This window comes from Hemitrygon akajei, chromosome 29, assembly GCF_048418815.1.
Source record: "Hemitrygon akajei chromosome 29, sHemAka1.3, whole genome shotgun sequence".
NCBI lineage: Eukaryota > Metazoa > Chordata > Chondrichthyes > Myliobatiformes > Dasyatidae > Hemitrygon > Hemitrygon akajei.
Window position 1 is genome coordinate 27,714,180 of NC_133152.1, and position 27,461 is coordinate 27,741,640.

General features: G+C 44.3%; 1 protein-coding gene across 4 annotated transcripts; it reads left to right on the top strand.

The window, feature by feature from the left end:
• Nucleotides 1-722: 722 nt before the first annotated feature.
• slc45a1 (solute carrier family 45 member 1) lies at nt 723-27,442 on the top strand. 4 transcript variants are annotated; one of them, XR_012096675.1, is made up of 10 exons: nt 723-899; nt 3,725-4,156; nt 4,658-4,750; nt 10,341-10,565; nt 10,730-11,424; nt 14,031-14,184; nt 19,053-19,229; nt 21,361-21,566; nt 22,597-22,920; nt 25,898-27,438. XR_012096675.1 is itself a non-coding variant. In XM_073032005.1 (9 exons), the coding sequence occupies exons 2-9, from the start codon at nt 3,763-3,765 to the stop codon at nt 22,858-22,860; spliced, it is 2,208 nt and encodes a 735-aa protein (XP_072888106.1). In that variant the 5' UTR covers nt 723-899; nt 3,725-3,762; the 3' UTR covers nt 22,861-27,441. The 4 variants fall into 4 exon arrangements, 3 of the variants coding, with proteins under 3 accessions (XP_072888106.1, XP_072888107.1, XP_072888108.1); XM_073032005.1 differs by having other exon boundaries at nt 22,597-27,441; XM_073032006.1 differs by lacking the exon at nt 25,898-27,438 and having other exon boundaries at nt 19,053-19,234; nt 22,597-22,733.
• The last annotated feature ends 19 nt before the right edge of the window (nt 27,443-27,461 follow it).

The following is a 27,461-nucleotide window of genomic DNA, read 5'->3' on the forward strand; positions in this document are numbered from 1 at the left end:
TGGCCTAATTCTGCTCCTATGTCTTATGGTCATATACACAAGTATGTGTATGCACAGCCTCAACTGCACATAGCACTAAAGATACAACATTCCCAAAGACATGTTATATAAATTTATGCCAAGAAAGAACACAATTAGAACCAAAAGAGTTCTATCCTAATACGAAGTGGTCATTGAGTTGTTATTAGGGTTTAGTGATTAGGGTTGTGCCCGATGATTCAAACACTGAATGGTTGAAAGGCGATAGGTGTAGTATAATATTTAAAACTTCTGTATCTCCCGCCCTATGTCGGCTGTACGAAGACGGTATGGTCCGGGTAACTGGGATATTTGATGACAAATGTTGCCTTTTTTTAGGGAGTGTCTCAAGTAAATACTTTGGACGGTGGGGAGGCAGACGCTGAGGGGGAAGATGACAGAGGTGGAGTGTGCGGTACAAAGAGGAGTTTTAAATAGGAAGCGGTGATATGCTCCTTGCCAATTCCTTAACTTCCTTTCTTCTTCCCCTTTCCTCGTCTTCCCACCTCAACCTCGCCCACCCCACTGTGCTTCCTCTCCCCGGTCCGTTTTTTTTTACCTGTTTCAATTCCGGGCGCTTTGAACGCATCCTCTGCATCCTGTGATTGGTAACTGTGGGATTTATTATCCACCCACAAACTTTGTAACATGGGAGCCGTGGGGTCTGAGTCCTGCTTCCCCATTGGTTAGTGGCGCTGCACCTGCCTCTGGTGTTGGACGGGCTCGCGTGTCCCAGGCTGGTCTGCTCGCTGCGCTGCCGTGGTATGGTGCGGGAGGAAAGGAGGCGGCGTGATTAAAGAAAGAAGGAACGGAGAATGAAGAGGAGTAAGGCCAAAGCTCCCCGCCCCAGGGACAGGATGCTAGTAACGGCCTAGTCGGAGGTAATTACAATCTTTGTCACGCTGAGCTTTTGTACGCAGGCTGCTGTGAAAGATGAACAGCGAGAGGATGGAGGTGGTGCAGCGAGTCTCCCTGTCATGTTGGAAAGCGATGAGAGAGGTTCACAGATGGGCTGGGCTTTTTGTTAATTTTTTTTTTAGCAGCTTGCGGTCACTTCTGATTAAGAACAAGTAAATAAGAGGCTTGAAATAAAGAGAGTGGGGGAAGCAGATGGGAGTAGTCAGAGATGGAAAAAATTCTAGGGGTAATAGGAAAGACGGGAAGTAATTAGATCAGGATGTGTTTAAGGACACACGGTAAGAAATGGTATCAATTATCACAGGAAGGATTCTTACGCGCTGAAAGGGTCGGTGGCCGATTATGTTGTGAATTCTCAGCGGCGTTGTAGATGTGAAAGGCACTGTGCGTTGTAATGCAGCAGTGTCGCTGGGAAGATGAACTGGGATGGGATGCTACATCATAGGCCTGGTCGCTTCACTTGGCCGCTTCCAGTATCCTTCACATACAAATCTCATTACAATGTGTCAGCTCTTCCCAGGGCAGTCGGCTGTGGAAAGCTGTTAGCATTTCGGAGCTGAACTAAAACATGTTATTGGAACCCTATATATAGCATTATAGGGGCATGTGCATTATAGACCGTACATACAGATGAAGATAGAAAATATTGGAAACATTCAGTAGAAAGAGAACCACACAGATAAAGCTTCAGGTCAAAGAACCTTAGTCATTTAAAGTCTACTAACACATTGTCCTGAATATGATGTATTCAAATTCTTGTGTGTGTGACTTTGTGTGAGTGTAATTATTGTGAATTTCTGGATGGGAAAGGTTGTAGGTATGAGGGAAATGAGTGCACGATTGTCTATGTGTGAATCTGTGAGGTGTGTGAGTGAGAAAATCGCCCCGAAATTGGACAATGGCATTTCCGTTGCGCTCAGTGGGGGCTGCTTACAGCGTTACTACAAATCTGAAGCCTCGGAAACGCGAAATTGGAAGATATGATTATTGTAATGTACCGTCCGTTCCTATGATTTTAAACTCCGGGTTATGCGTGGCACAGACCGCGGCCTTCGTGTTCTGGCCCAAGGCGAGAGGGCGAGCGCGTTTTACGGGATCTCTGGACGGTAAGGTGAAAAACGCGAGGAAGAGAGAGTGAACTGCGAATGGATCTCCAGGGAAGTCCCCCTTTCCCCCCAACAATAATTACTCTTCCACCCTAAGTCTGGGTTTTACGCAGGGCTAAAGGCACCAATTCTTTATGCCCAAAAATACTTATGAAAGGAATTTTGAGGAAGCAAACATGTTTTATTTTAAGCTATACATGAATATTGCAAGTCATAATTTGGTCATTAAACATTTAAAAAGAACTGTGCATGTTCATGATATTGATTACCTGTAGGAAATAGGCTAGCTAAAAGAAACCCTGTTAGCCTGAATGATACTAGATGTTTTTTTCATGCAGTAAGGGTGTGGGTGGTATTCAGGGTGTCCCTGGCAAACATATATTCCCATAGGCATAACAGCCCTTGTAAAGATGGGGAGGTGATCCCTGTAGTGAAGGTGATTCTACAATGGGTGTGGAATTCTAAGATTTCCACCCAGTGACTGAAGGAACAGTAAACCATCTTGGAGGAGAGCATACAAATGGTGGCGTGCCAGTAAACCTGTGGCCTTGCCTTTATTGGTGATCGAGCCCATGAACTTAAGAGGCGTTGCTGGAGTAACCTGGACAAGTCATTGCAGTGCACTTTTGTAGAAGGAGCAGGGTGGTCACTGTGCACGTGGTAGAAGGACTGAATGTTTAAGAGGTGAATATGATGCCAGATCAGCTGCTGCTTTGTTGTGGAGATGGCCTCAAACCTCTCTAGTGAGCTGCAGCCAGATCCCATCCCTCTGCTGACATGTGTCCATGTAGGTGATGGGAAGTCAGGCTGCAAGGAAGTGAGTCACTCGCCACAGGGTAGTTAGCCTTTCACCTGACTTTTAAGCCTGTATTCACCTGGCTGTTCCAGTTAAGTTTCTGGTCAAGCGTAATGTTGGTGGGGGAGCTTTGCGATGGTTGTGCCAATGAATATGAAAGGTGGGTGGTTTTGCTCTCACTTGTTGGAGACAAAAATTGCCCGGCATTACAAACTGTGAATGTCAGCAACTGATGGTACCCAGGCCTGGTTGCACGTAGGGGCACGTTGATTTTGCTGAGGAGCTGTGAATAGATTTGAGGATTTTGCTTCTTATCCAGTGAGCATCCTGACTTCTGACCTTGTGAATGAAGAAAGATCTTTGTGAAGCAGCTGGAGCTAGGATGTCTAATTGACTCTTGCAGAGGTATCCTGGTGCTCACCAACAACTCCAACTGCATTCTGTTGTGCACAAGAAGGGTCCAAACATTGATATCCAAAGATCTCACTCAACTAGACCTAACCGGCTTTTCATTGAATCCATCCGCAACCTTTAGTTGTAACAAGTATCACACCTTAAATACTTCTCTATCTGGTATATGACCAACCTACAGCCTGGGCTGAGCTCTGCCTTTTGGAAACATCATCTCTGTGTCTCTGTTAGGAAATCCTTCTTAATTTTAAAGATTTCTGTTAGGTCATTCCTCTTTTCCTTCTCTAGAGGATTAAGGCTCTATTAAAATCATGGGGAGGAGGAGGAGGAAGGAAAATTCTCTGTGAACACCCTAAATTGGCAAGATTTTTGAGAGAACGTGGAACCTGTAATGATGGTGAGGCTTGAATTAGTAAACGTTGTTTGTGATTGGATGACCTTGTTGATAATTTAGTCTTTGGTCTTTCCTCCACAGGAACAAATCAATCAGAAGAAATCAACTGACGTGATACCATGAGCTCCCCGAATCCAACTACGCCCAGCGATGCCCTCTTCCCAAATCCAACGACTCAGGAAAACAGGTGTCCCTCAACCTGCACCTTTCCCCATTCCACTGCCCAACATATCAGTCACCGAGCCAACAATTACAAGCGACATCCCAAGAGAAGAAAGTTAATCCGGCCTTCCCCACCACCCCCTCCGAATACTCCAATTCCCATTGAGCTTCTTGACTTCAGTGACATCCCACTGCGACACTCCTTCTGGAAGCTACTTTTTAACGGATGCATTCTCTTTGGGATTGAGTTCAGCTATGCAATGGAGACAGCCTATGTCACCCCCATCCTCCTCCAGATGGGTCTACCAGATGAACTGTATGGCATGGTTTGGTTCATTAGTCCCATATTAGGTAGAGTACATTTCACTGTATATATTCTGGAGGGGCTAGATCAGTTATTGTGTTGGCCATAGAGCATGGGGTTCTACAAAGGAGTACTTACGGCCTAAAAAACTTGTATTTTTTAACATCAAGAAGTCCCAAAACACTGTACATTTATTTTGAAGCATTTTAAGTAACTGTAAATAAATAACCAATTAATTGGAACAAACCAGTCCCATCAGGTGGCCACAAGGAGCCACAGGTCCATTTATTCGCTTTCACACTTCGATTTCTTCATTTTCTTTCTTTTATTCTTTCCTGTGTGTTTTTTTCCCCCCAAGTTTCGGCTTTATTCTGCACCACAAAACAGACACTTGGCCGAACGGTTCAATCCAGAAATGCATGCCTTGTATCAGTCTGCTCGTGCCTCTTTATCTCACCCCATCAACTCAATGTGGGAGGTCCTTGTGGGGATGATTCACTTTTATCACTTTGTGAGAAGGTCTCAGGTCTGGTTATTTGTGGTTGCAGGTTTCCTGGTTCAGCCAGTGCTGGGTGCCTGGAGTGATAGTTGCTCCTCTCGTTTTGGCCGGCGCAGACCCTTCATACTGGTGCTGGCTATTGGTGAGTTATAGATTGGTGACATCACCTAAGAAAACTTCAGTCCCAGGAGTAAGTTGGCAGAATTGAACTGGGCTTCGGAAGCAAAAATAGTGTATGGCTGGTTCCCAGAATTGCAAGGTTGAAAACTCAGGGACAGTAGTCAAACGCTTTAACAATTAGAGTGGGAGGATGCTGGAAGACTTTTCCATTCATAAGAAAATTAGGTTGTGGAATGAATGATGCAGAGAATGAATTTTAGATTCTTTTTTCTTTTAGCGTGTCGCACCAGACAGTCAGCCATTCTTGTCTGCCACGTGGTGTCGCGATATGAACGTTCCTGACTCGGCCCTTGTATTTTTTACGAAGCCGAGTGGCTAGCTCGACGCTCAACCCGGCACGGATGGAAAGCGTGCTCGGGGGTGGCCCGACTTGGATTCGAACTGGGGATCCTTTGCTCTGGAGTCTGGCGCTGATGCCATTGTGCTGCCAGCCAGGCAGAATTTTAGATAGAGAATAAATTGAGTCATGGTGGTTTCGTGTGTGGGGAATGAACCCAAGCTTGGGGAGCAGATAGGAATGTTATTGGGGAGGAACTGGGTTGGTAACGTAATAAAAGTGGATCACCCCCACGAGTACATAAGGCAGCCTGTACCTGCAAAGGTCCCCCCACACTTTCTAACACTGAACTATCTCCCGTAAATAAACATAGCACAGCCTGTCCCTGAAAATTTCTCCCATTGTGACTCATGTCCTAAATATCTGTGACAGTGTAGAGATGCTGCCATGTAATTGGAGGATAGGGGGTGAAAAGGGTTGATGAGGTGAACGGATATGGGAAAACACGGATTGATAGGCTCTAGGGATATGAAGATGGGGAATACGTGGAGGAGGTGAATGGATGAAATAGAGGGTAGGTTGGTAGAGTTACACTGACAAAGTTTCTGACTTCTAGGCAGTGTTCCTCCTGGCTTAATTTTATTCGCAATTGCCCAGTTTTGGTTTAGTTTGCAAGTTTAGATTTGGTTCTGTTCCACGTTTAAAAGTGGATTTTGAACTTGTTTTCGATTTTCCTTGGGTTTAAATTGTTTTCCATGTTTGATTATTGCTTTGAATTTTAACTTCCTGAAGCACCAGGAGTTATAGGTAGCAATACATTTTGGCAGCTGCTTTGACACGGCATTTGATAAACTGACTTTATATCCAGGTGTCCTTACCAATTCAGCTGAGTGAGTGTGATCATTTGGATCCAGTTTGATTCAGAAGCTGAGTGCTTTCCCCGGGTTGATTCTTTTTCTGGATTTGAATCTGTTTCCAGGTTCAGTTTTGGCTGAATGTTATCTTCCTGGGTGAGGGTTGTGTCGCAGCAGGCAAGAGAGCAAAACCTTTCGGTGGTGGGTGTGTCGGGCCTGCTGTGAAAGCCATGGCAGTAACATAGACACAGGAGGTACTGCAGATGCTGGAAATCTAGAGCAACACACACAATGCACTGGAGGAGCTCAGCAGGTCAGGCAACTTCTATTGGCGGGAATGAGCAGTCGACGTTTCGGGCCGAGACCCTTCATCAGGACTGCTTCTGAACTTCCCAAGCAGTTCAGTTGCGGGAGTCTGATGACGATGATGCACGTGACTCAGTTTTACATTAACGGTTTAAAGACTCATTGTACGCGTGGCTTTTTTTTGGATTTATGGCACAAAGAAGGCAGAATACGGACTGCAGATTTGTAAAAAAAAAAGGAAGATGCCTCAGTGGATGTCACTGTCAGGGTTGTAAGGCTTCACAGTGACATTAGATTTACTGGTGAATGGAGAAATTAGTCTGCTGGTATCTTCAAGGAAGCATGACAGGAGGTTGACACAAAAATGAACAGCAGGAACATGGTAATTCCGCTCAGTGCAGTGTCTAGGTGACTTGATCAGATCAAATAAGATAAGAGTTCAGTTTGTACTGATCAATTTATGAATAATGCTAACCTTGTCAAAGTCATCGTACCAGTGTGCCTTGTAGGTACACCCATCCCTTTCCTTCTATGCTCACATTTATTCAGCCTGTATTGAAAATTACGCTTATCTTTATGCAAGTCAATCTCACTGCCTCGTTATCACCATCAATATTTTAGACATCCATTCAATACATTCATCGTTTTTTCTGTCACAGTATATTTTGTTGCTTGTGATAAAAGAGAGTACAGCATACCAAGGGGAGGCAGAGAAATGGGGGGAAAAGTGGAAAAAGCCCTTCATTCATCCCACAGCTTGCATTTGCCGAGGTGATCTTTGACATGGCAACGTGACGTAACTCGTGTCCACCATCCACCAACTTTAATGCTGTTACCACAATAAATTGGGTGAAGAAAGGGGAACTGAAGTTTTGCATGTTGACTTTCACATCACGAGTGAACAAGAACACGTAGTGGAGAGTGGGGCGTCGATGAGAAGTCCCTGCTTGAGGGCTGGGGACGCTCCAGGCTCCGTGCAAGTGGGTTCAGATGCTGCACTTTGAGTGCTGCCAGCAAGCGAGGTTGTGTCTGGAACTGCAGTAAAGATTGTGCCCTCACTGAAGATGATGACAGGAAGAATGGAGAGGTTGGCCTTTACCGTGACGTTCCAGGCCTTTGCAAAGGTATTGTCGTTCATCAAAAGCGTTGCCACCAATTTCGAGCTTCAAATGTAGACCTTGAATAAGACAAATGGTACCCTAGCCTTGACCATATCAAATGTTTAGCAATTCATTGCAAGTAGGGAAGTGGGTAAAGAACCAGAATCAGGTTTAATATCACTAGCAGATGCCACGAAATTTTTTTGTTTTGCAACAGCGCTACTTTGCAATGCATAATAATAATTTAAAACTGTAAGTATATGTAAAAAAATAAATAAGTAGTGCAGAAAGAGCGCAAAAATATATAGTAAGGTAGTCCTCATGGTTTCATTGCCCATTCAGAAATCTGATGACGGAGAGGAATATGCTGTTCCTGAAACATTAAGTGCGTCTTCAGGCTCCTGTATCTCCTCCTTGATGGCACCAAAGAGAAGCGGGCATGTCCTGGGTGCTAGGAGTCTGTAATGATGGATACCACCTTTTTTAGCCATCAGCTTTTGAAGGTGCTGGGGAGGCTGGTTCCCATGACGGAGCTAGCTGAGTTTACAACTTTACAAGCCACGAGGGGCACGTTGGTGAGGAGCACCAAGGAAGTGCAAGGTTAAAGCGCTTCTCGCCTACTCAACCTCACTCCATCCCTACCCCACACCTTGCCCAGATTGTTACCTGCCCTGCACAATTGGAAAAGGCTGTTGCAAGATTCCAAAATATAGGACATGAGCCAAAAGCAACAGACCTGTAACGCTTGCTGCCACTTCTGCTGAAGTGTTGTATCATGTAAAAGCACTAGCATAAGGAAAAATCAAGATTTATAGTTGCTTCTGGATTCTAACTTGGTGTTAAATTTCAGATCTTGGACTGGCGTAACGTTAGCTTCTGGTGTGAAACTGGATGATTTTAACTTGCACAAAGTGGTGAGAAGGAGTTTTACTGAACATTAAGAGTGGGCAAGAGATGTGTCTTGTTGAAGGAAGTTGGGGCAGGAGTGAGTGGGTGGCATGTGGGCGTCACTTGGGCAAATGAATGGATCTAGTGAAACCTGCAATGATGTAGTTATCCTGCCATTCTGTGCAGCGATCTGAAGTCTCCTCTCACTCTCTCGCTCTGTGCGTCTAACCACACTGCAGTGCCATGTTTTTTTTTTGCAGAGCATTATGGAACAACACAACCCAGAAAATGTCTTCCTACTGAAGGCTGCTTCTATTCCCGTTAAAGTACCTGAGGCATATCGTAAACATGCCGATGACCTTGAGGCACAGCCTCAAAATTGAGGAGTGACCTTTTAGAACAGAGTTAAGGAGGAATTTTTTAAGCCGGAGAGTGGTAAATCTGTGGAATGCTCTGCCACAGATGCGGTGGAGGCCAAGTTTGTGAGTATATTTAAGGCGGAAGTCGATCGTTTCCTGATCGGTCAGGGCATCAAAGGATGTGACAAGAAGGCAGGTGTATGGGGTTGAGTGGGATCCGGGATCAGCCATGATGGAATGGCGGAGCAGGATTGGTGGGCTGAATGGCTTAATTCTGCTCCTGTGTCTTATGGACTTAGTGAATGTTCTCAGACTGTACTGTTGGGCTCCTCATGACTATCACCAGCCATGTTGACAGTACTCCCCACCTTTTCCGCAGCCAGCTGCTTTGTTTGTTTGAAGTTTGTTTAGAAATATTTCACACACCGGTGTGAATATTTTTTATTATAGGCCAGAGCAGAAACTATTCCAGTGGGTGAGCAGCAGTGGATTTCCAGAGTGTTTGATTTCTTGCTGTTAGGATCATCCTACACCTGTGGGACACCAGCTGGAGCTATAAAACCCAAAGCCTGTGCATTCTGACGGATCTCATTAAAAGTTGATTATGATCAGCTGCCCTTAGAAGAAGACACAATTCCTGCCTCACGTATTTCTGCACAGTTGATGGTGAGATGCCACGAGGGTCTCTGACAAAGTGTTTGAGAGCAGCGGTTATTTGCAGACATTGATGAGATACGGCTACCAGATTCAGCAAGAAGCTAATCCTAGACCTTCATGCTCCAAAGACCTGCAGGCCACCTTGTAAACTCCCGTGAGCCGGATTTCTTCACTGCCCTTTGGTCTTCTCTGCAGCTCTGGGTTTCAAGGAGCTGATGCTGCTGTCCCAGAGGCTCTTGCTGTAGTTATTGGCCATTTCTAAACTCGGTTGTGCCGCAGGGTAAAGGTGATGAGGCAGCTGAGCGCCTCAAAACCTACCTGTCTCCCTCGAGATCTCAAAAAAAAGTTACCGTTTGTAAAGATAGCTAGAGAGATACTTCATTGATCCCAAAGGAAATTACCGTGTCACAGTAGTATTACAAGTGCTCAGATAGACAAATATACAAACATTAGAAGAAAAGTAAGAAAGAATTAAAAAAATAAGTTACCTCAAGCAGTCTAACAGGAGGGGGTTATCACTTCCCCGGCTATAGGTTGACTCATTATAGAGTCTATTGGCCGAGGGTAGGAATGACCTCATACAGCGCTCTTTGGAGCAGCGCAGTTGTCTGAGTCTATCACTAAAAGTGCTCCTCTGTTCAGCCAAGGTGGGATGCAGAGGGTGAGGAACACTGTCCAGAATTGCCAGGATTTTCCGTAGGGTCCTTTTGTTCTATCACAGCCTCCAGTGTATCCAGTTTGACTCCTATAACAGAGCCAGCCTTTCTAATTAGTTTAAAGAGCTCCCTGTCCAGCTCCTGTGAAGCAAGTCTTTCATAGGGTCACTAAGAAAACAGATTTTCATTGTCCGCTGTCCAATGCTGTTGCATTCTCATCTTGACTTAACCAGGAAGTTCCTGGAAGCTCAAGAAACATGATATGCACCAAGCTGAATCCCCAAAGCCTGTAAATTTGGCCTTAATGACCTGTTGCCTTATTGAAATTGCTAAGTAGCTTCTCCTCAAAAGTTGCACATGTGGCTCCAATTTAAAATACGTGTAGGGGGTCAAGTTTCCGACAGTATGTCAATTTTAGCAAATGTAAACTTGCCCGCCTTGCTGCCTTGTTTCAGGTGCACTGATTGGCCTCTCGATGCTGCTGAATGGCAGGGACATGGGCCTGGCAATCGCTGACACAGTCTCCAATCACAAATGGGGCATCATCCTGACCATCTGTGGTGTCGTGCTGATGGACTTCAGTGCCGACTCGGCGGACAATCCGACCCATGCCTACATGATGGACGTCTGCTGCCCGGAGGATCAGGACCGAGGCCTGAACATCCACGCACTTCTGGCAGGTTCGCTTCCTTTCAGCAACATATCTGTCACTTGTTTTGTGACTACAGGTCTGGTTAGAAATAATCCTGGTGTGATATTCCTTTTCCTGCACTCTATAGGAATAGAATTTTGTAGATTTTGCAGTTTCCTTTGCTGATTACACTTATCTTTTAACTTGATGCAGGTCTGGGAGGCGGGTTCGGTTACGTCATTGGTGGGATCAAATGGGACCAGACAAATTTTGGAAAAGCTTTAGGAGGTCAGCTCCGGGTTGTCTACATTTTCACAGCAATAACGCTGACCGTCACGGCTGTCTTGACACTGACAAGTATTCCAGAGAAGCCACTGAATGCACAGGGCAAAAGGAAAAAAGTGATGAAAAGCCCCAGCCTTGCTCTACCTCCCTCTCCACCAATGGCTTTTGATGAGGACAGAGACCAGACCAATACCCACACTATCACACAGGTCTACAATGGTATGACCAGCCCTATTTCCCCACAGAGCCCCCTCACCCCAAAGTATGGGAGCTTTATGAGCCGGGACAGTTCTCTGACTGGCATTAACGAATTTGCTTCATCATATGGAACTTCTTATATAGACACAGTGCTGATCGACTGCTACACAGGAGCCAACGATCAATACCTCAGCATGCCCAGACATGCCCTGAGCTCCAGTCTTCCCCGGATACCCGATGAGGCAGAAAATGAGGAGACGGGGTCTCCAACGGTCGCTGAGAATCCCGAGAGCCTACAGGCTGACGCTGCACGAAATTCAACGTCAGGAATTCTCAAAAGGCCGGAGACCTTGAGTATTCCGAACAGTTACCTGGCAAATGGCAGCGACAGCAGTCGGAGGAGGACGGTGACTTTCAGTCAGCAGGTACAGGGCAAAAAAAATCAAAGGAACGGATAGCCTAGTGAGGCGTAGGGTGGGGGATGGAGGGTGGAGTCGGCCCTTTGGAGGTACGGAGTGCTTGGCCCAGAGAGGTGGCAAATGTTAGTTGAGTAGTCAAGCACTCTAATGAGGGTTTGTGTTACAGGGCTCATAAGTGCAGATCATTGGTCAGTTTTGGAATATATGAAAACACAGCTGGTTTCTAATGATGTTAAGGATGTCATCTTTACTTGGTCTGGACACTGTAACTGCCCTCTGATATGGTCACTCAAGTGGGACACTTAGATCTGAACCTTCCCACTCGGTAGCATTAGAACAACCCCTTCTGGTCTCCATAGGTTCAGGCTTCCCCAGTTGAGGAATTCTGTGAACACCCAGTGTCCATGCTTGTGGGAAATTAGGCTACACTCAGCTTGCACCCGGCATTGTTGAAGAATTTTAAGGAAATCGGGTCTTCCCTCATGAGTTTCAATCCCACTACAAGTCCACCAGTTCTTGGCAATATATTATCAGTATAAAATTGATGCACCATCAATAACTCACTCTGAGACGTAAAGGTGAGGTATCGGCTTTTATTGACTGGAAGAAGGAACAAGCAGTGAGTGACCACCGTACTACATCCTGGAGACAGAGAGGCCGGGCTCAGACCTCCATCACCTTTATACAGGGGTCTGTGGGAGGAGCCACAGGAGCAGTCAGCAGGGGGCGTGTCCAGACAGGTGTATGTAGTTCACCACAAAAATACAACAGGCAGCATCTGAAAAACTCAGTAACTGATAGTTAGTGTCCATGGCACTTTGGAAAACAGCATGTCCTACTTGAAAAGCAGGATGACACCCCTCTGGAATTTGAGAATTCCATGACCAGTCTTAGAGAGTGCCTTAGATGGCAAACCCATCCCTCCCTGTGTTAGGGACAAAACTATTCCAGGGTCAGAAAAGCAATAATCACCCAAGTTCTCTCATTACTTCAGACCCTGAGCTCAGAATCCTTCAAGTTTGCATGTTCCAGTACTATCATATTATAGAACAAATGCAGCTTTTGCAGCCCTGACCTTGAACTCTGTGCAATCCCAAATTTCGCAATTCCTTTGTGGACTGTGCATGTTGCAGTTCAGCTGAGCACAACCGACACTTTCTTTTTACTACACATACAACCTCGACGGTTCACCTATCCTCCTGGTATGGTTATGGGCTCAGAGTCAGATCCAGGCCCAAAAGAAATATTTTGAAGTTGGTCTTCATCTCTCCAGGTCACTGTCCATTGACTACTTGATAGGATTATTCATATTTGGGCATCCAAGACGAACTGGAATTCTTGGTCCTATTTTTTTTGTCTCGGCTCCTGAATCAAGTAATACAGAATAAAATATTGAAAAGATTTAACATTCTCAGGATCAGGCTGATGCATCTTAGAAACATATAGTACTCTAATATCTGATCCCCAGAGCATCATAATGCCTGTACACAACTCAGGAGCTGGATTACATAATAGCTTGGCTAATTATTGCTTTGTTGTTACTGTGCCAAGCCTGAAATCTGCTGCCAAATAATCAGCCATCAAGTTATGGAAAAAGTCCCAACATCGGCAATCTCAGACCTTTAACAAAACAGCTGCAAATGTGGACATCTGATTTTTTTTTTGGTTGTTTGCTATACTGTATAGCCAAGGCCCTTGAAATACGTATGTACATGGCACCAGGTTGGTTCACTGTTAACTGCTGCAAAAATTTTCAGTTCCAATGCCAGTATACTTAAGGAAGATGGATGAGAGGCACATGGGTAAATGGGAAAAGAATCACTATTGAAACAGACCAGAGAGAGAATTACTTTGCCTCTACAGTATATGCTGTATAAGGCCTGGGAAATATAAATTGAAAAGCAAAAGAAAGCTACAATTGCTGAAAGTCTGCAAATACAGTAGAAATGCCATAGAAGTACAAATTATTCCTCCATTATGGGTTCAGCTTCAATGCGACACCTCTGTTAGGACCACAGCCTTGTCATTGGGTTTGGAGGCTTGTGTGCCTCAATGACCTGGCAAGCTATGTTGGCTGGAGTCAGGGTCTTGTGCTTTGGCTCTTGGTAGGGTCACTCAGGCCAAGTAGGTCAAAGGGTAGAGGTCAGACTCAGGGGTTCCACTCAGGGCCAACAACAATCGTTACAAAAACAGAAATGAAGAATCCTTTTTATACAGACGGAGATGGAGGACCATCATTGCAGCCCTAAACACCAGCAGTGTAACAGGCAGTAAGTAAGTAATTTCAACGGGGCACGATTAAATTAGACATAAAAGGGAGTGTAATTTTTTTTAATCCAATTTGATATTGGAGCTGTTACAACAGTGTGTGTAGATAGAATCGGAAATTATTATTATTTGTCTGGAGGAAGAAGCTACCTGTATCCTGGGAGGTTCCTCAGAGGGGCTGATGGGTATATTGAGAACCCAATGAATGTCAGAACCTTCTGGGGAAGAGGTGGGAGAGGAAGGTGGAAGCATGAAGATGCAGACATATAGGATAAATGGATCTGCTGTACTATGGAGAAACCGATATATTCAGATTGCAGTGACTGGGCTTAATCTTGTTACAGGTTGCAAACATCCTGCTGAACGGCGTGAAATACGAGACTGACTTGAATAGCTCAGGAGAATTGTCCGAGAGGCCGCTCTCCACATCCGTCTTGTTCTCATCAATTTGTCAGATGCCTAAACCGCTGCGGAATCTGTGTGTCAATCACTTCCTAGGTATAACTCTCACTGTCTGATCTGCTTGTCAACAAGGCCTGTGCTCTAAGTACTGATCGGTGGCAGGAAAGGGGATTGAGAACAGAAGTTGAGAGGCAGGTTAAGTATGAAAAATGTGGCCCTGCTGCAGTTATAGAGGCCCCGATATTTGGTCGTCTTACTAAAATGATAGAGAAAGTGCAATGAAAGTTCAACAGATTGATTCCTGGAATGCTGAGTGTGTCCCACAGGGAGAGATTATTCATTCTGTGCTACACTCCTGGGCTTTAAGGGAGTGGCATTCCCATTGAAACATACAGATCTTTTATAAGACTTGACAGGGATTATATTTACCTTGGTTAAAATGTCCAGAACCACCCAGGACAGAGATGAGAAGAAACTTCTTCACTCAATGGGTAATGAATCTTTGAATTTCTGTTACCCCCTAGAGCTCTATTGATGCTCAGTCACCGAATATATTCCAGGCAGAAATCAAGGATATGGAGTTAGCGCAGGAAGACAAGGTTGTGCTAAGAGCTAATATATGATCTTACTGAATGCTTGAGACGATAAGGGACGATATGAGTCCATTTCTTATGCTCTAAAACATGCTAGCGTGACAGCAAGGGAAGAAGATCTCTTCCCATAACACTGAGTAGGCCCTACCAAAAGTCACAATGAATATTCTTTTGGACATGAAACTGGTACTCAGCTTTGATATGGTTCACTGCGCCTACCTCTTTCAAAGTCTTTCCTCGCTTGGCCATCCCTGAACTACTGCACTTGACTGTTTGACTGATTCTACTCTTGCAAATCCATTCTGACACCGCATTTGTAGCTGTGGTTTCACTTCCTGTGTGCACACATGAGCATATGCAAGAGTGTAACCACTTTTAGAATTTCATTTTAGGCAGGTGCCTATTATACATGTACAGTGCCAACCTCTTTAATGTGCAAAATGATTGTTGGGATTGGGAAGGGGTAGTGCCATGACCCCTGAGCCTGACCCTGCATCCTGCTCTGCCAACCTGTTGCCCCTGGAATGGCTTCTTCAAGGCTGGGAGACAGCGAACACCTTCCAAATTGCACTGAACATTGTTTCAGTCTCGGAGCCTGCAGACTTGCTACCAAGTATCATCTGACCATAGAAAACCTACCTCCCACTTCATTTGACCATTGATTTTATCCCCGCACGCCACTCCCAGGTTCCATATTGGGGATATTCCTCTCCGATTGTGATGCTGATAATTGTGCAGGTTATAGGAAGGAAGTCTGTTTCTCCTGTTGCTTCTGATGGGAATGAAACCGTACATTGAGGACTTTGTTGTGAATGAGTACAGCAGTCTTTGAAGTAAATGTACAATAGTTGTTGACAATATTAAAATGCTCTGGCATAAGAGTCAGAATTTGTCAGGTAACCACCTGATTTGTGTTTAATTGGGCAGAGCGCAAATAAAATAGAATTGCCTTAAGTAGCGTGTTTCTTACAGAAGGAGACTCAATAACCTTTGAAAGAGAATTAAGTTGTGTGTGGTTTTAATCTCCAGCTGTAGGAGAGATGTGCTTAAACTGGAGGGGCTGCAGAAAAGATTCGCAAGATGTTACTGGGACTCAAGCCACAAACAAGAGAAAATCTGCAGATGCTGGAAATCTGAGCAACACACACAAAATGCTGGAGGTAGCATCGATGGGGGGGAAAGAAGTACAGTTGACATTACGGGCCAAAACCCTTCGGCAGGTCCTGCTCGTAACGTCGACCATACTTTTTTCCATAGGTGTTACCTGGCCTGCTGAGTTCCTCTAGCATTTTGTGTATGTTGCTGGGACTGCACAGCTCGAGTTAAAGGAGATATTGGATTGTCAGGGGCTTATCTATGGAACCTCGGATCTGAGGGGTGACCTATAGAATTGTATAAAGCAATGAGGAGTGGAGATCAGCTGCCAGAGAAAGAACAAGGACAGGAAATGTTTAGAAGAATATGAACCAAATGCTGGCAAGTGGGACTGGCTCAGGTGGGCAAGTGGGATTGGCCTGGGAAGCAAATGGGAAAAGTTCAGGTAGACCATAAGACCATAAGATATTGGAGCAGAACTAAGCCACTTGGTCCATCGAGTCTGCACCACCATTTCATCGTGGCTGACACCTGAATGCTCAAGACAAGTAGGAAGCATCTACAGTGTGGCCAACTTTTTTAAAAATCTATTCATTTATGGGACGTGGGCGTGACCAGCTAAGCCAGCATTTTTTTTGCCCATCCTTAGTTGCCCTTGAGAAGGTGGTGATGAGCTGCAGTCCCCGAGATGTAGGTACACCCACAGAAGGTCTAAATGCAACACACACAAAATGCTGGAGGAGCCCAGCGTCCGTGAAAATGAGCAGAATTGATTCAGGCTGAGGTTCTCCTTCAGCACTGGAAAGGAAACGAGAATGCGCCAGAATAAAGAAGTGAGGGGAGGGAAAAAGGATAGCTGGAAGGTGATAGGTGAAGCCAGGTGGATAGGAAAGGTAATGGGCTGGAGAAGAAGGAATCTAGGAGAGGAGAGTGGATCACAGGAGAAAAGGAAGGAGGATGGCCACCGGGGAAGATAATAGGCAGGTGAGAAGAGGTAAAAGTCCAGAGTGGGGAATAGAAGAAGAGGGGAGGGGAAGGGATTTATCTCAGTTCCATTGCAAGTCCCAGCAGCAAAGAAGCTACTCTAAGGTATCATGAAATGACATGGATAGTCAGATAGAGCAAGGCTTGAAGACTTTTGATGCAGAACTACCCATGCCTCTGGCCCAGCTGTTTGAGCACAGTTACAGTGCTCACATCCATCTAGTATTGAAGAAAAATGCCCACATATATCCTGTATATATAAAAAAGCAGGAACAAATCTAATACGGCTACATTTGATTCCATCAAAACTCTCTCAATCATAAGCAAATGAATGGAAGAGCTTATCAACAATGCTATCAGAAGCTACCTACTCACCAATAACCTGTTCTAGGTTTCATTTTATAGGCTTCAGCTTTAGATCTAAAATACAGGGAAAGAGGTGAATTCCAGAGTGATAACCCTATACACAGACACAGTTACACCTGATAGTGGCTTTAAGGAGCCCAGGTAAAGCTGTGGCCAGTGAAAATCGGAGTACAGTATTCTAATGGCTGTGATTATTGAAGATCAATATGAGCCCCAGACTATCACAAGGAATTTCTCAGACCATTGTCCTAGGCTCAGCCATTCTCAGCTATTTCATCAATGACTTTCTATCCATCTGAAGATCACAATGTAGAGACGTTTGCAAATGATTGCGCAACATTTAATGCCATTTACGATTGATCAAAACATGAAGCAGTCCATATCTGCAACCAGCAAGCTTTGGCCATGAGTTGATCATTTAAAAGTAACAGTTGGGCCAGGTAATGATTGTTTCCATCCAGAGAGGGTCTAACAACTTGTCCTCGGTATTCAATTCCATCACCTTTGCTAAGTTCTCCACTATAAGCAGTGTGGCAATTACTATTGATCAGAAAAAATAACATGCAGATGTTGTGGTTTCAAGAGCAAGTTAGAAGTATTATACGTTGCTCATAATCTGATAGATCCACCATGAATGATCACGAATCAGGAGTGAGATGTAATATTGTCCATGATAAATGCCCCTTCAACATCACTAAGGAATCCTGTGCCTATTTAACATTTATTCTCCTCACTACATCCCATCAACAAAATGCACTTTTGATATTCACAAGGGTTACTTTGTTAACATCAACCAAACAGTGAAACTTGTAGAAGGACAAGAACAACCCCTTCAAATGTTTGCCATTATCTGCAGGTTCCCCTTCGAAGCACGTTCCATCTTGGCTTGAAAATACACCGAGAAGCCACTCTATTAGGTACCTCCTGTACCTAATAAAGTGGCCACTGAGTGTACGTTCATGGTCTTCTGCTGCTGTAGCCCATCCAATTGCAAGGTTCGACGTGTTGTGCATTCAGAGATGCTCCTCTGCGCACCATTGTTGCAATGCATGGTTATTTGAGTTGCAGTCACCTTTCTGTCAGCTTGAACCAGTCTCCTCTGAACTCTCTCATTAACAAGGTATTTTACCCCACAGAACTGCTGCTCACTGGAAGTTTTTTTTGTTTCGTGCACCATTCTCTATAAGCTCTAGAGCAGGGCTTCCCAACCTGGGGCTCACGGACCCTTTGCTTAATGGTATTGGTCCATGGCATGAAAAACATAGAGAACCCCAATCTAGAGACTGTTATGCATAAAAATCCCAGGAGATCAGCAGTTTCTGAAAATACTCAAACCACCCCATCTGGCGCCAACAATCATTCCACAGTCAAAATCACTTAGATCACATTTCTTCCTCATTCTGATGTTTGGTCTGATAAACAACTGAACCTCTTGACCATGTCTGCATGCTTCTAAGCATTGAATTGCAGCCAAATGATTGGCTGATTAGATATCTGCATTAGCAAGCAGGTGTTCCTAATAAAGTGGCCACTGGGTGTATATTCCACCAGGTTCCTGGAGGAACGTTGCTTCGTTTTTACTGTGTACTGTACCAGCAGTTTATGGTCCAAATGACAATAAACTTGACTATATTGCCATTCCTGCCTCATTACTGAGTCCAAGTGTTAGATCTCACTTCTCAGGGGAGTGCTTTCATCCACTGGACTGAAGGGGTCCAAGAGGTTGTCTCACAACCTTCACTTCAGGAGTTAGAAATGGTCAATACATATTAGCTTTGTCAGCAGTATCCACAGGCTGCAGATAATTTTAAAAATAGCTTTCAAGTGGTCTAACCTGTCCGTATGTCTCGTTCTGTACTGCATGTTTAAATGAGATTTACTGAGAACTCCTTGTTTATCACCTGCGTGCTCTGTCTGTCTCTGCAGGATGGCTGTCCTTTGAAGGCATGCTGCTTTTTTACACAGACTTCATGGGGGAGGTAGTGTACGGGGGGGATCCCAAAGCACCCCTCGACTCGGAGGCATTCCAGAAGTACAACACCGGAGTGAGCGTGGGCTGCTGGGGAATGTGTATCTATGCGTTCAGCGCTGCTCTGTATTCAGGTAGGGTGCGTAACCTCCTGGTATATGGGACCAGGCCAACAACCCGATGACAAAATGCATTACATGAACTAGAGTTAAAATACCCATTTACTAAATCGTAGTGATATGCCTCGTAACATCAGCAAAGCCAGAAAGTGTGTCGTGAGCACGAGCAAGTCTACGGATGCTGGAAATCCAAAGCGACACACACAAAATGCTGGAGGAGCTCAGCAGGTCAGGCAGCATCTACGGAAGTGAATGAACAGTCGACATTTCGGGCTGAGACGCCTCTTCAGGACTCAGTCGTTTGTTCAAAAGACCCATCCCTCCAAATCCACTGTGGGGCCACGTTTATGATACCACCTATCATATAATTATGCATCCAGTTTCCTAATTGTCACTGCCGGTGGCTTGTCAAGCTCCCTTCCCCTCAAGTCCCTCTGTCCCCTAACCTTCCTGATTCCCCTGCGTGATCTAGTCTGACCCCACCCCCACAGTCCTAAACCTTTGGGCTATCTGACAGCCTCTGCTAACTCACCAGTAAAAAACACAGCCATTCCAGCAATACAATGGCTGCCTTATTTCTAATTGTTATTGGAGGAAAGGCCTTTGGGCTCATTTACTTTGAGCCTTTGTTGTTACTGACTCAGTGCTGGGTCCCTGCACTGTGCAGTTATAGAGGCAGAGAAGACTTCCAGACACCCAATCCTATTTCAGATACAGTACAGTAATGAGTCCCCAGTAGCTTCATGTCATGGATTTGTCCATCTGTTGTAAATGAGCAATTAATGGGGAAGATGTGCAATTCTGGGATATTGTACCTGAGATCCTGCTACATAAGGGAAGGTAATGATAGCTTATTTGGAGCTGGAGAAACTTGATTTTAGAGTGATTTTTTTTTTAATTGAAGGAATTGGGTAAAGTAGTGAGGTCCTTTAGTCCCAAGCAAAAATATTCTTCTTGTGGGCAAGAAGGGAATGAATGCACACAATGGCAGACTGGTCACATTTGTTGTGGGTGCGGTGGACATGTTTGCCCCAGGCATTTTATTTTGTTTGTGGCTGTATCTGCCGTTGTGAAAGATGACCATGTTTGCTGTGATGGGCAGGGTGCCACAGTTGTTTGTGTACTTGTTATGGAACGGGCATGGTGACTGAGGGAGTATTTCCTGTCACGCTGCTTTCTGTGAATAGGGTATCCACGTGGCTCAGTTTAAAAAAAAGTTACCCTGAGCTGTTTCTAACTTTGGCACTTCATAGAGGATTTCCCTGTAAAAAGAGGACAGGAATGGACAATAGGATGTACGAAGTCAATTCTGTCAAAATCTAGAACATTAAGCGCTTTCTTCAAGTATGACCAGTGTCTAAGATCTCAAAACATTTCTCTAAAATTATCTGGTGAAAATTGGCAGAATTTTCAGTGTGTATTTCAAATGGTTCGGTTTCTTCTTGCTTTCACTATGATTTTGTACAAGCTATGGGTTGCTCAAGTGTGTAGGTAGCCCTCCGTTGGACAGTCACAACCAAAGAGTTTCTGTGCAGAGATTGTGAAACCCATTTTACCATGAGAGTAAGATCTGAACTTCAGCAAAATTGAACCACAGCCTTTTTCAGAGGCAGCAGTCCTTATCAAAATGTGGAACCAAACCCGGGGAGTGACATTCTTTCAGGAAGTGTCTAAATCTGGGATTTTGGATCTGAAATTCTCTGCTTGGAGTGTAATTCTTGTAATTAATTTTCCCACTGCCAAGTGGGGAGCAGCATCACTTACGATGCCCATTTAACAGCTGCCACCCGTTAATGCCAGCACTCCACTTGGCCACATCTAAAACAGTGCCCAGTTTGCCAGTGGCCAAGCGGAGCATCACTCAGTGTGTGCCAGTATTATATGACGCGCCACCACCCATCGCACCCGAAGGCAGCAAACCGTAATCCATTGCACGAGCGTTTGCTCTGTCTCTTTCTCTTCACATTCCCTGCTTTGGTTTTTGCAGATTTCTCATCATTTTGATTTTCTACGAACCAACTAATCCAGAGCACCCAATACACACCACACTTAAACCCCCGTCAAAGCATGACCACTCAATAACCCTAACCATTTCCCCTAGCGGCCGTGATCTAGCATTCTATCACGTTTTCCTTTTTTTCTACAGCACTGTTGGAGAAGCTTGAGGAGTACTTCAGTATCCGAACTCTCTACTTCTTTGGCTACCTATGCTTTGGAATTGGCACTGGCATTGCCACACTGTCCCGGAATAGTTATGTTCTTTTGTCACTTTGCGTTACATATGGGGTCCTGTTTTCTTCACTCTGCACTCTGCCCTACTCGCTGCTGTGCGAATACTACCAGAGCAAAAAGGTATAAACTCACATCACGCAAGTGACACGGTTAGAAACTAAGCCGCATCCAACCAGCCTCGGAGAACAGCCTTTGAGTTATTTTTGTCTCTGCTTATTTTGTGAGTTCGAGCCAAGCGTTTAATGTTACTCACGCTTGTTAGGATTCACCAACTATCTGATCCCTAGAGAGGCAGAAATGGCGAATCAGAGTGTGAGAGAGAGAGATATCCTGGGTTATTCCAGTGTCACAGTTAAACAATATCTTGAGGTTGTGAAATAGTCTGATAAAAGGGGGATAATTTGGTAACCGATTTAGAAGTTTAACAATGTGAGAACTTGTGCTGTAAGATGGTGAGGAAAATAGTAATGCCACTCCATTTTGATTTACACTTGCCCTGAAAGTGTTTAATGGGACAAAGTTTGAATCTAACTTCTGTTGTACTTGGACTGAAGCAATATAAAGGGAACTTTATTCTGTGACTAACCCATCTTCTATCTGCCTTTATGACTGTGTAACTTTACCCTGTGCTGTATTGCTAGGGTACTTATTGCCCATTACGCTGCTGGCATTTAGGGCAACAATGAAGGTCCTCTCTCTCTCTCCATACAGTTGCACACGACTATAGAAGGATTCTTCATTTCTGTTTCTGTAATAATTTTGTAAAACTGGTCAGGGTAGTCAGCCCTGAGCTGAACTCCCCCCTCCCACCAAGGAGGACCAGTGGACCACTCTCAGTCTGGCCTCTACCCTTTGACCTATATGTCATGGGGACCCTACCAAGATCCAAATCACAAGGTCCGTCCTGACTCCAGCCAACATAGCTCTCCAGATCACTGAGGCACGCAAGCCTCCAAACCCCATGACAAGGTTGTGGTCCTCTTGGAGATCTGACTGGAATTGACGATACTTATTTGTATCACTTTGATTCACCCTAGAATTTTTTTCAGAGGTTATCATTGACTTTTGTTGATTAGTTATTCCATTGTTCTTCTACAAAGACTAATGCAGATAAGCGCCTGTCTCTAACATGCAGTATATTTTTGTCTAGTTTGTAGGACCACATGCGAATGGGACTAAACGAGGGATGGGCGTGGACATTTCACTCCTGAGCTGTCAATACTTCCTGGCGCAGATCATCGTTTCCATTGTAATGGGCCCACTAACATCAGTGGTTGGCAGTGCCAGTGGGGTGATGTACTTTGCCAGTCTGACCTCTTTCGTCGGGTGCTTGTACTCTTCTTTGTTTGTTATTTATGAGATCCCTCCTGATGAGGAAGGTGAGGAGCACACTCCACTCCTTGTGGACAACTGACAGTAGGAGTTCCAGATACAAACCATTCAAGGAATTTACTGCTGAGGTATCCAGCTGAAGGTTTGCATTTTTCCAAGATCTCCACAATCCAAATCTTCATTGCACAAAAAGAATTAGGAGTGTTGGACTAATTTCTTTTTTTATTGGTGCCAGTCCCTCTGGAATATAAATGCATAAATATATATGTAATACAAAAGCTATGAGAATTAATTAATTAGTGCCAGTGATATGCATGGGAATGGGATACAAGTAATATGTCTCCACTTCACTCAGACTTGAATGACAGCTAGTGTGGGTCCCTAGACACGGATTGTGGTTACGTAAGATATATTACCAAGAGATAGTCAACAAGAGTTGAAGTAGCCATGCATCCAAGATTATTTCCAGCATTATGGCCTGTTCAACCACATAAGATGTTCCCTAAGTCAAGGCCCTATTCCATGTGTTGACAAGGGCCGGTAATAGGATAGAGTTGATAAACTGTGAGTGTGAAATATTTTCTTTTGAATAGTTCATCATCTTCACATGAGGCACTGCATTCATAACCTCCCAGCCTACAGTTCTTGTGAACCTCAATCAGTATAGGAGATTCCTTATCCTAAGTAAGATAGAGAAGGTAGGTTAATGAGGCAATTAATTCAGAATGAGGTGAGGGTGGGCCAGTGATTTACTAAAAGAGATGACAGTTCCAGGTTCCATCTCTGATCTTGGCTTATAGGCAACAGTGAGTATTGTTCATTGCAATTTGAGTCAGGGAAAGAGAAGCTAAGCCATTGTCCCAATTTAAAGATCACAATCCATAGTGCTGGTGCTGGACAATGGTCATGCTTGGAACTTGAGTAGGGATAGGATAAGGGTGCTTGCTCTCTGTGGCCAGCCAGGTTGTTAACACCTTGCTTGTTTCACAAGGTGCTTGCTAATCCTGATGACCACCATTGACTTTCTGAGTGGTGTCTCAAGGGATCATCAAACAATGTACCCAGGAGAGGGGTTCACAGGGATTTATTGCCCCACTTGCCTCCTCTGCTGAAGAAATCTTACAGTTAAATAAATTGTGTTAATTCAATGCATGAACCCACTGACAGTTCACTAAGAGGCAAGTAACGTACAGACGCACATGGGTTCATGCATTTGTGCTGTTTCTCAGGGCAGGTTTGTTATTGGTTTGTTATTGTCGCATGCACCAAGATACAGTGAAATGTCTTGTTCTTACAGATCAGATCATTACACAGTGCATTGGGGAAGAACAAGGTAAAACTATGACAATGCAGAATAAAGTATAACAGCTACAGAGAAGTAGCAAGGTCACAATGAGGTAGATTGTGAGGTCAGAAGTGCACCTTATTGTACAAGAGGTCTGATAATAGTGGGATAGAAACTGCCCTTGAGCCTGGTGGTAGATAATTTCAGGATTATTGTTTCTTCTGCCCGATTGGAGAGGCAGAACAAGATCTGGGGTGGGTAGGGTCTTTGATCATGCTGAGTGCTTTACTGAGGCAGAAAGAATGTTTAATACACACCAAAGTTCCCTCAACTCTGCTCCATCACAAGGCAAATACACATAATAAATGAGGTAAGTAATGGGATGAATTGTGCATTCCACAACTCAGCCCTTTTTATAACCCTGTTGCCTCTCTCTGAAGTCACAAAATGAACTTCTTAATCACAGAGAAGCTTCATCTAGTATTGCAGTGTATGGTAGCATCCAACCCTGGCACTAGTTAATTAGCTTTTGTTAAAATTTCCACTAATTAGTGTGGCACTATAGTTAGCTTTTTGACATTAGCTTGTGCTCACTAACAACTTGGGCAAACCTTCTCCAAACCTTTTTGGGACCTTTGGAACTGAGACCAAAAAGAGACAACAGCATTCTTTAGATAGCAATATAATTTTTTTAAAAAGAATTCGGAGAAAGTCAGGCAGCCAGCTCTGCTGCTCAGAAAGATCATGGCTGATCCAGCACCACTCATGGCTTTAACACCACTTTCCCAATATTTCTCCTTATCACTTGAGTCCCTTGTAATTCAAAAATCTGTCAATCTTGATTAGCTCTGGGTTTAGAATAAATTGGAAAGAGCCAAAAGACATAGGAGCAAAATTAGGCCATTCAGCCCATCGAGTCTGCTCCACCATTCCATCATGGCTGATCCCGGATCCCACTCAACTCCATACACCTGTCTTCTCGCCATATCCTTTGATGCCCTGACCGATCAGGAAACGATTAACTTCCGCCTTAAATATCCGCACAGCCTTGGCCTCCACCGCAGCCTGTGGCAGAGCTTTCCACAGATTTACTAGTCTCTGGCTAAAATAATTCCTCCTTACCTCTGTTCTAAAGGCTCACACCTCAATTTTGAGGCTGTGCCTTCTATTTCTAGATTCCCCCATCATAAAAAACATTCTCTCCACATCCACCCTATTTAGTCCTTTCAACATTCAATGAATTTCAATGAGGCCCCCCCCCCCCCACATTTTTCTAAATTCCGGTGAGTACAGGCCCAAAGCTGCTAAGCATGCCTCATGTGTTAACCCCTTCATTCCCGGAATCATGACCCTCATAGAAATGAACAGCATCACATTTTTCCACTTAATATTCCCTCTGTCGGCCTCACCTAACCTTTCTACATAACTCTTTAGCCCTGAACAAATAGAAGCTTGAATCCTAAAAGTCACTGCTTCATAAAATACACAAGTCACTGCTTTTTCTGGAATGTCTTGATGTTGAGTGCTGTATAAATGCAAGTCTTTTACACTAACAAGCTTCCCAATTATGTGGAAGCAGGTAATTAAGTCTTGGACGCTTGGATTAGGTTAGCATGCCAATATTAAACATCTTCCCATAAAACCATTTTAGGGGAGGAGGAAGGACACACATTCTTTATTACGTGATGGGTAAATATGAAAATGTTGTTACTGAAGCAAAGAATACCGGTAGTACTCAGTAGGAGTCATCAGAATGTTCCAAATGAATGCCACTGACCTGAACATTAACTCTGATTAACATCTCCGATGTTTCATTTTTATTTCCGACTTCCAGAATCCACAATAACTTCTATTGCAAAGATAGAAGAGCCTTGTCAAATTGACTGTGAATGTTAACGGATTGTGTTGGTGGAGTGAAGTCACTGAAGGGAACAGGGCAACAGGGGCATTAATTAGCTCAGCAAAACCATCTTTTAACCAAATCAATCCCACAATTTGAATAGGGAAGGAAAAAATGTTTATAACTATATTAATCTTTACTCCGACTGCTAGATAAGAACCCATTTCACATGTAAATGATTGTTAACTTGAATATGAATGACACAGTAAGGGCCTTGGTTAAAATGAGATTAAATAGGTCCTTATATGCTGCTCTTCTGAGTCACTTATTTAATTATACTGAAACACAAGAGATTCTGCTGATTACATTAATCAGGATCAGTCAGCAAGTCCACTGACCTCAACTAGTTCTCCAGCTTTGAGTGACAGTTTACCTCAGTGTCTTTGGGATAGTGGTAGAGTCACTGAAGGTCTTTTCTCCAGGTTATCATCAGGTTGGACTGAAGAGCTTGGGTTGAGAACATGAGAAGGCTTGAAGTTATCCTATCCGTGGAACAGGTTTGCCCTCCCTAAACTTTCTGAATCAGGTTTTCTTCAGCCTGGAGCAGGTTAAGGATCTGTGGTGTCTTTGCCCTGAGATTGTCTTTCAGTACACATAACGCAGTTTAACCCATTTCCTCTTCAGCAATGTTAATGCTCAGCACCAGAGGGAGCCACAGGTACATCTCTCTGGCTACCGTGTGTTCCGATTAGCTCATCCACTCGCTCTTCCGATTGACTAATCCCAAACAACTAACCAAGATTAGCCTACGATTAACAAAATGCACCAGGTGATGGAGCCAGAAGATAACATTACTAACTTAGGAAAGAAAAGGGAGGTGGGGAAAGGAGAAGATGGTGGAGTCTGATGTAGCATTGCTTCCTACACATATAATTTCAGTTTCATTTTCCCTAATCTCTTCTTTACTGGTATAGAAATGAAGATAAATTAATATGCTGTCACCATTCCATAATGCATTATAATACCCAACAATCCGCCTTCAGTATTGGATTGCCCTGCTCCTTGTCCTGTACTTGTTCACAACAATGCGTACTTCGAACAGTTTCCAACACAGTCTCCTAATTCCTGCTGTGTTGGATCCAGCTTGCAAAGGGTAGGGAAGACTACCAGACTATGTTGAGGGGCCAGTTACCTGAAATGACAAAAGAAAGTGAGCAAATTTCCTTAGAGTGCGGAAGATTTAGGAGAGAATTAATAGAGGTATTCGGAATTATGAAAGGTGGAGAGGGGAGAGTGGTCCAACCAAGTCTCAGTGAGGGTCAGCACCTTCAGGGGAGGGGTCTGAACCCCAGTGAGAGTCAGCACCTTCAGGGGAGGGGTCTGAACCCAGTGAGAGTCAGCACCTTCAGGGGAGGGGTCTGAACCCCAGTGAGTCAGCACCTTCAGGGGAGGGGTCTGAACCCAGTGAGAGTCAGCACCTTCAGGGGAGGGGACTGAACCCCAGGGAGGGTCAGCACCTTCAGGGGAGGGGTCTGAACCCCAGTGAGTCAGCACCTTC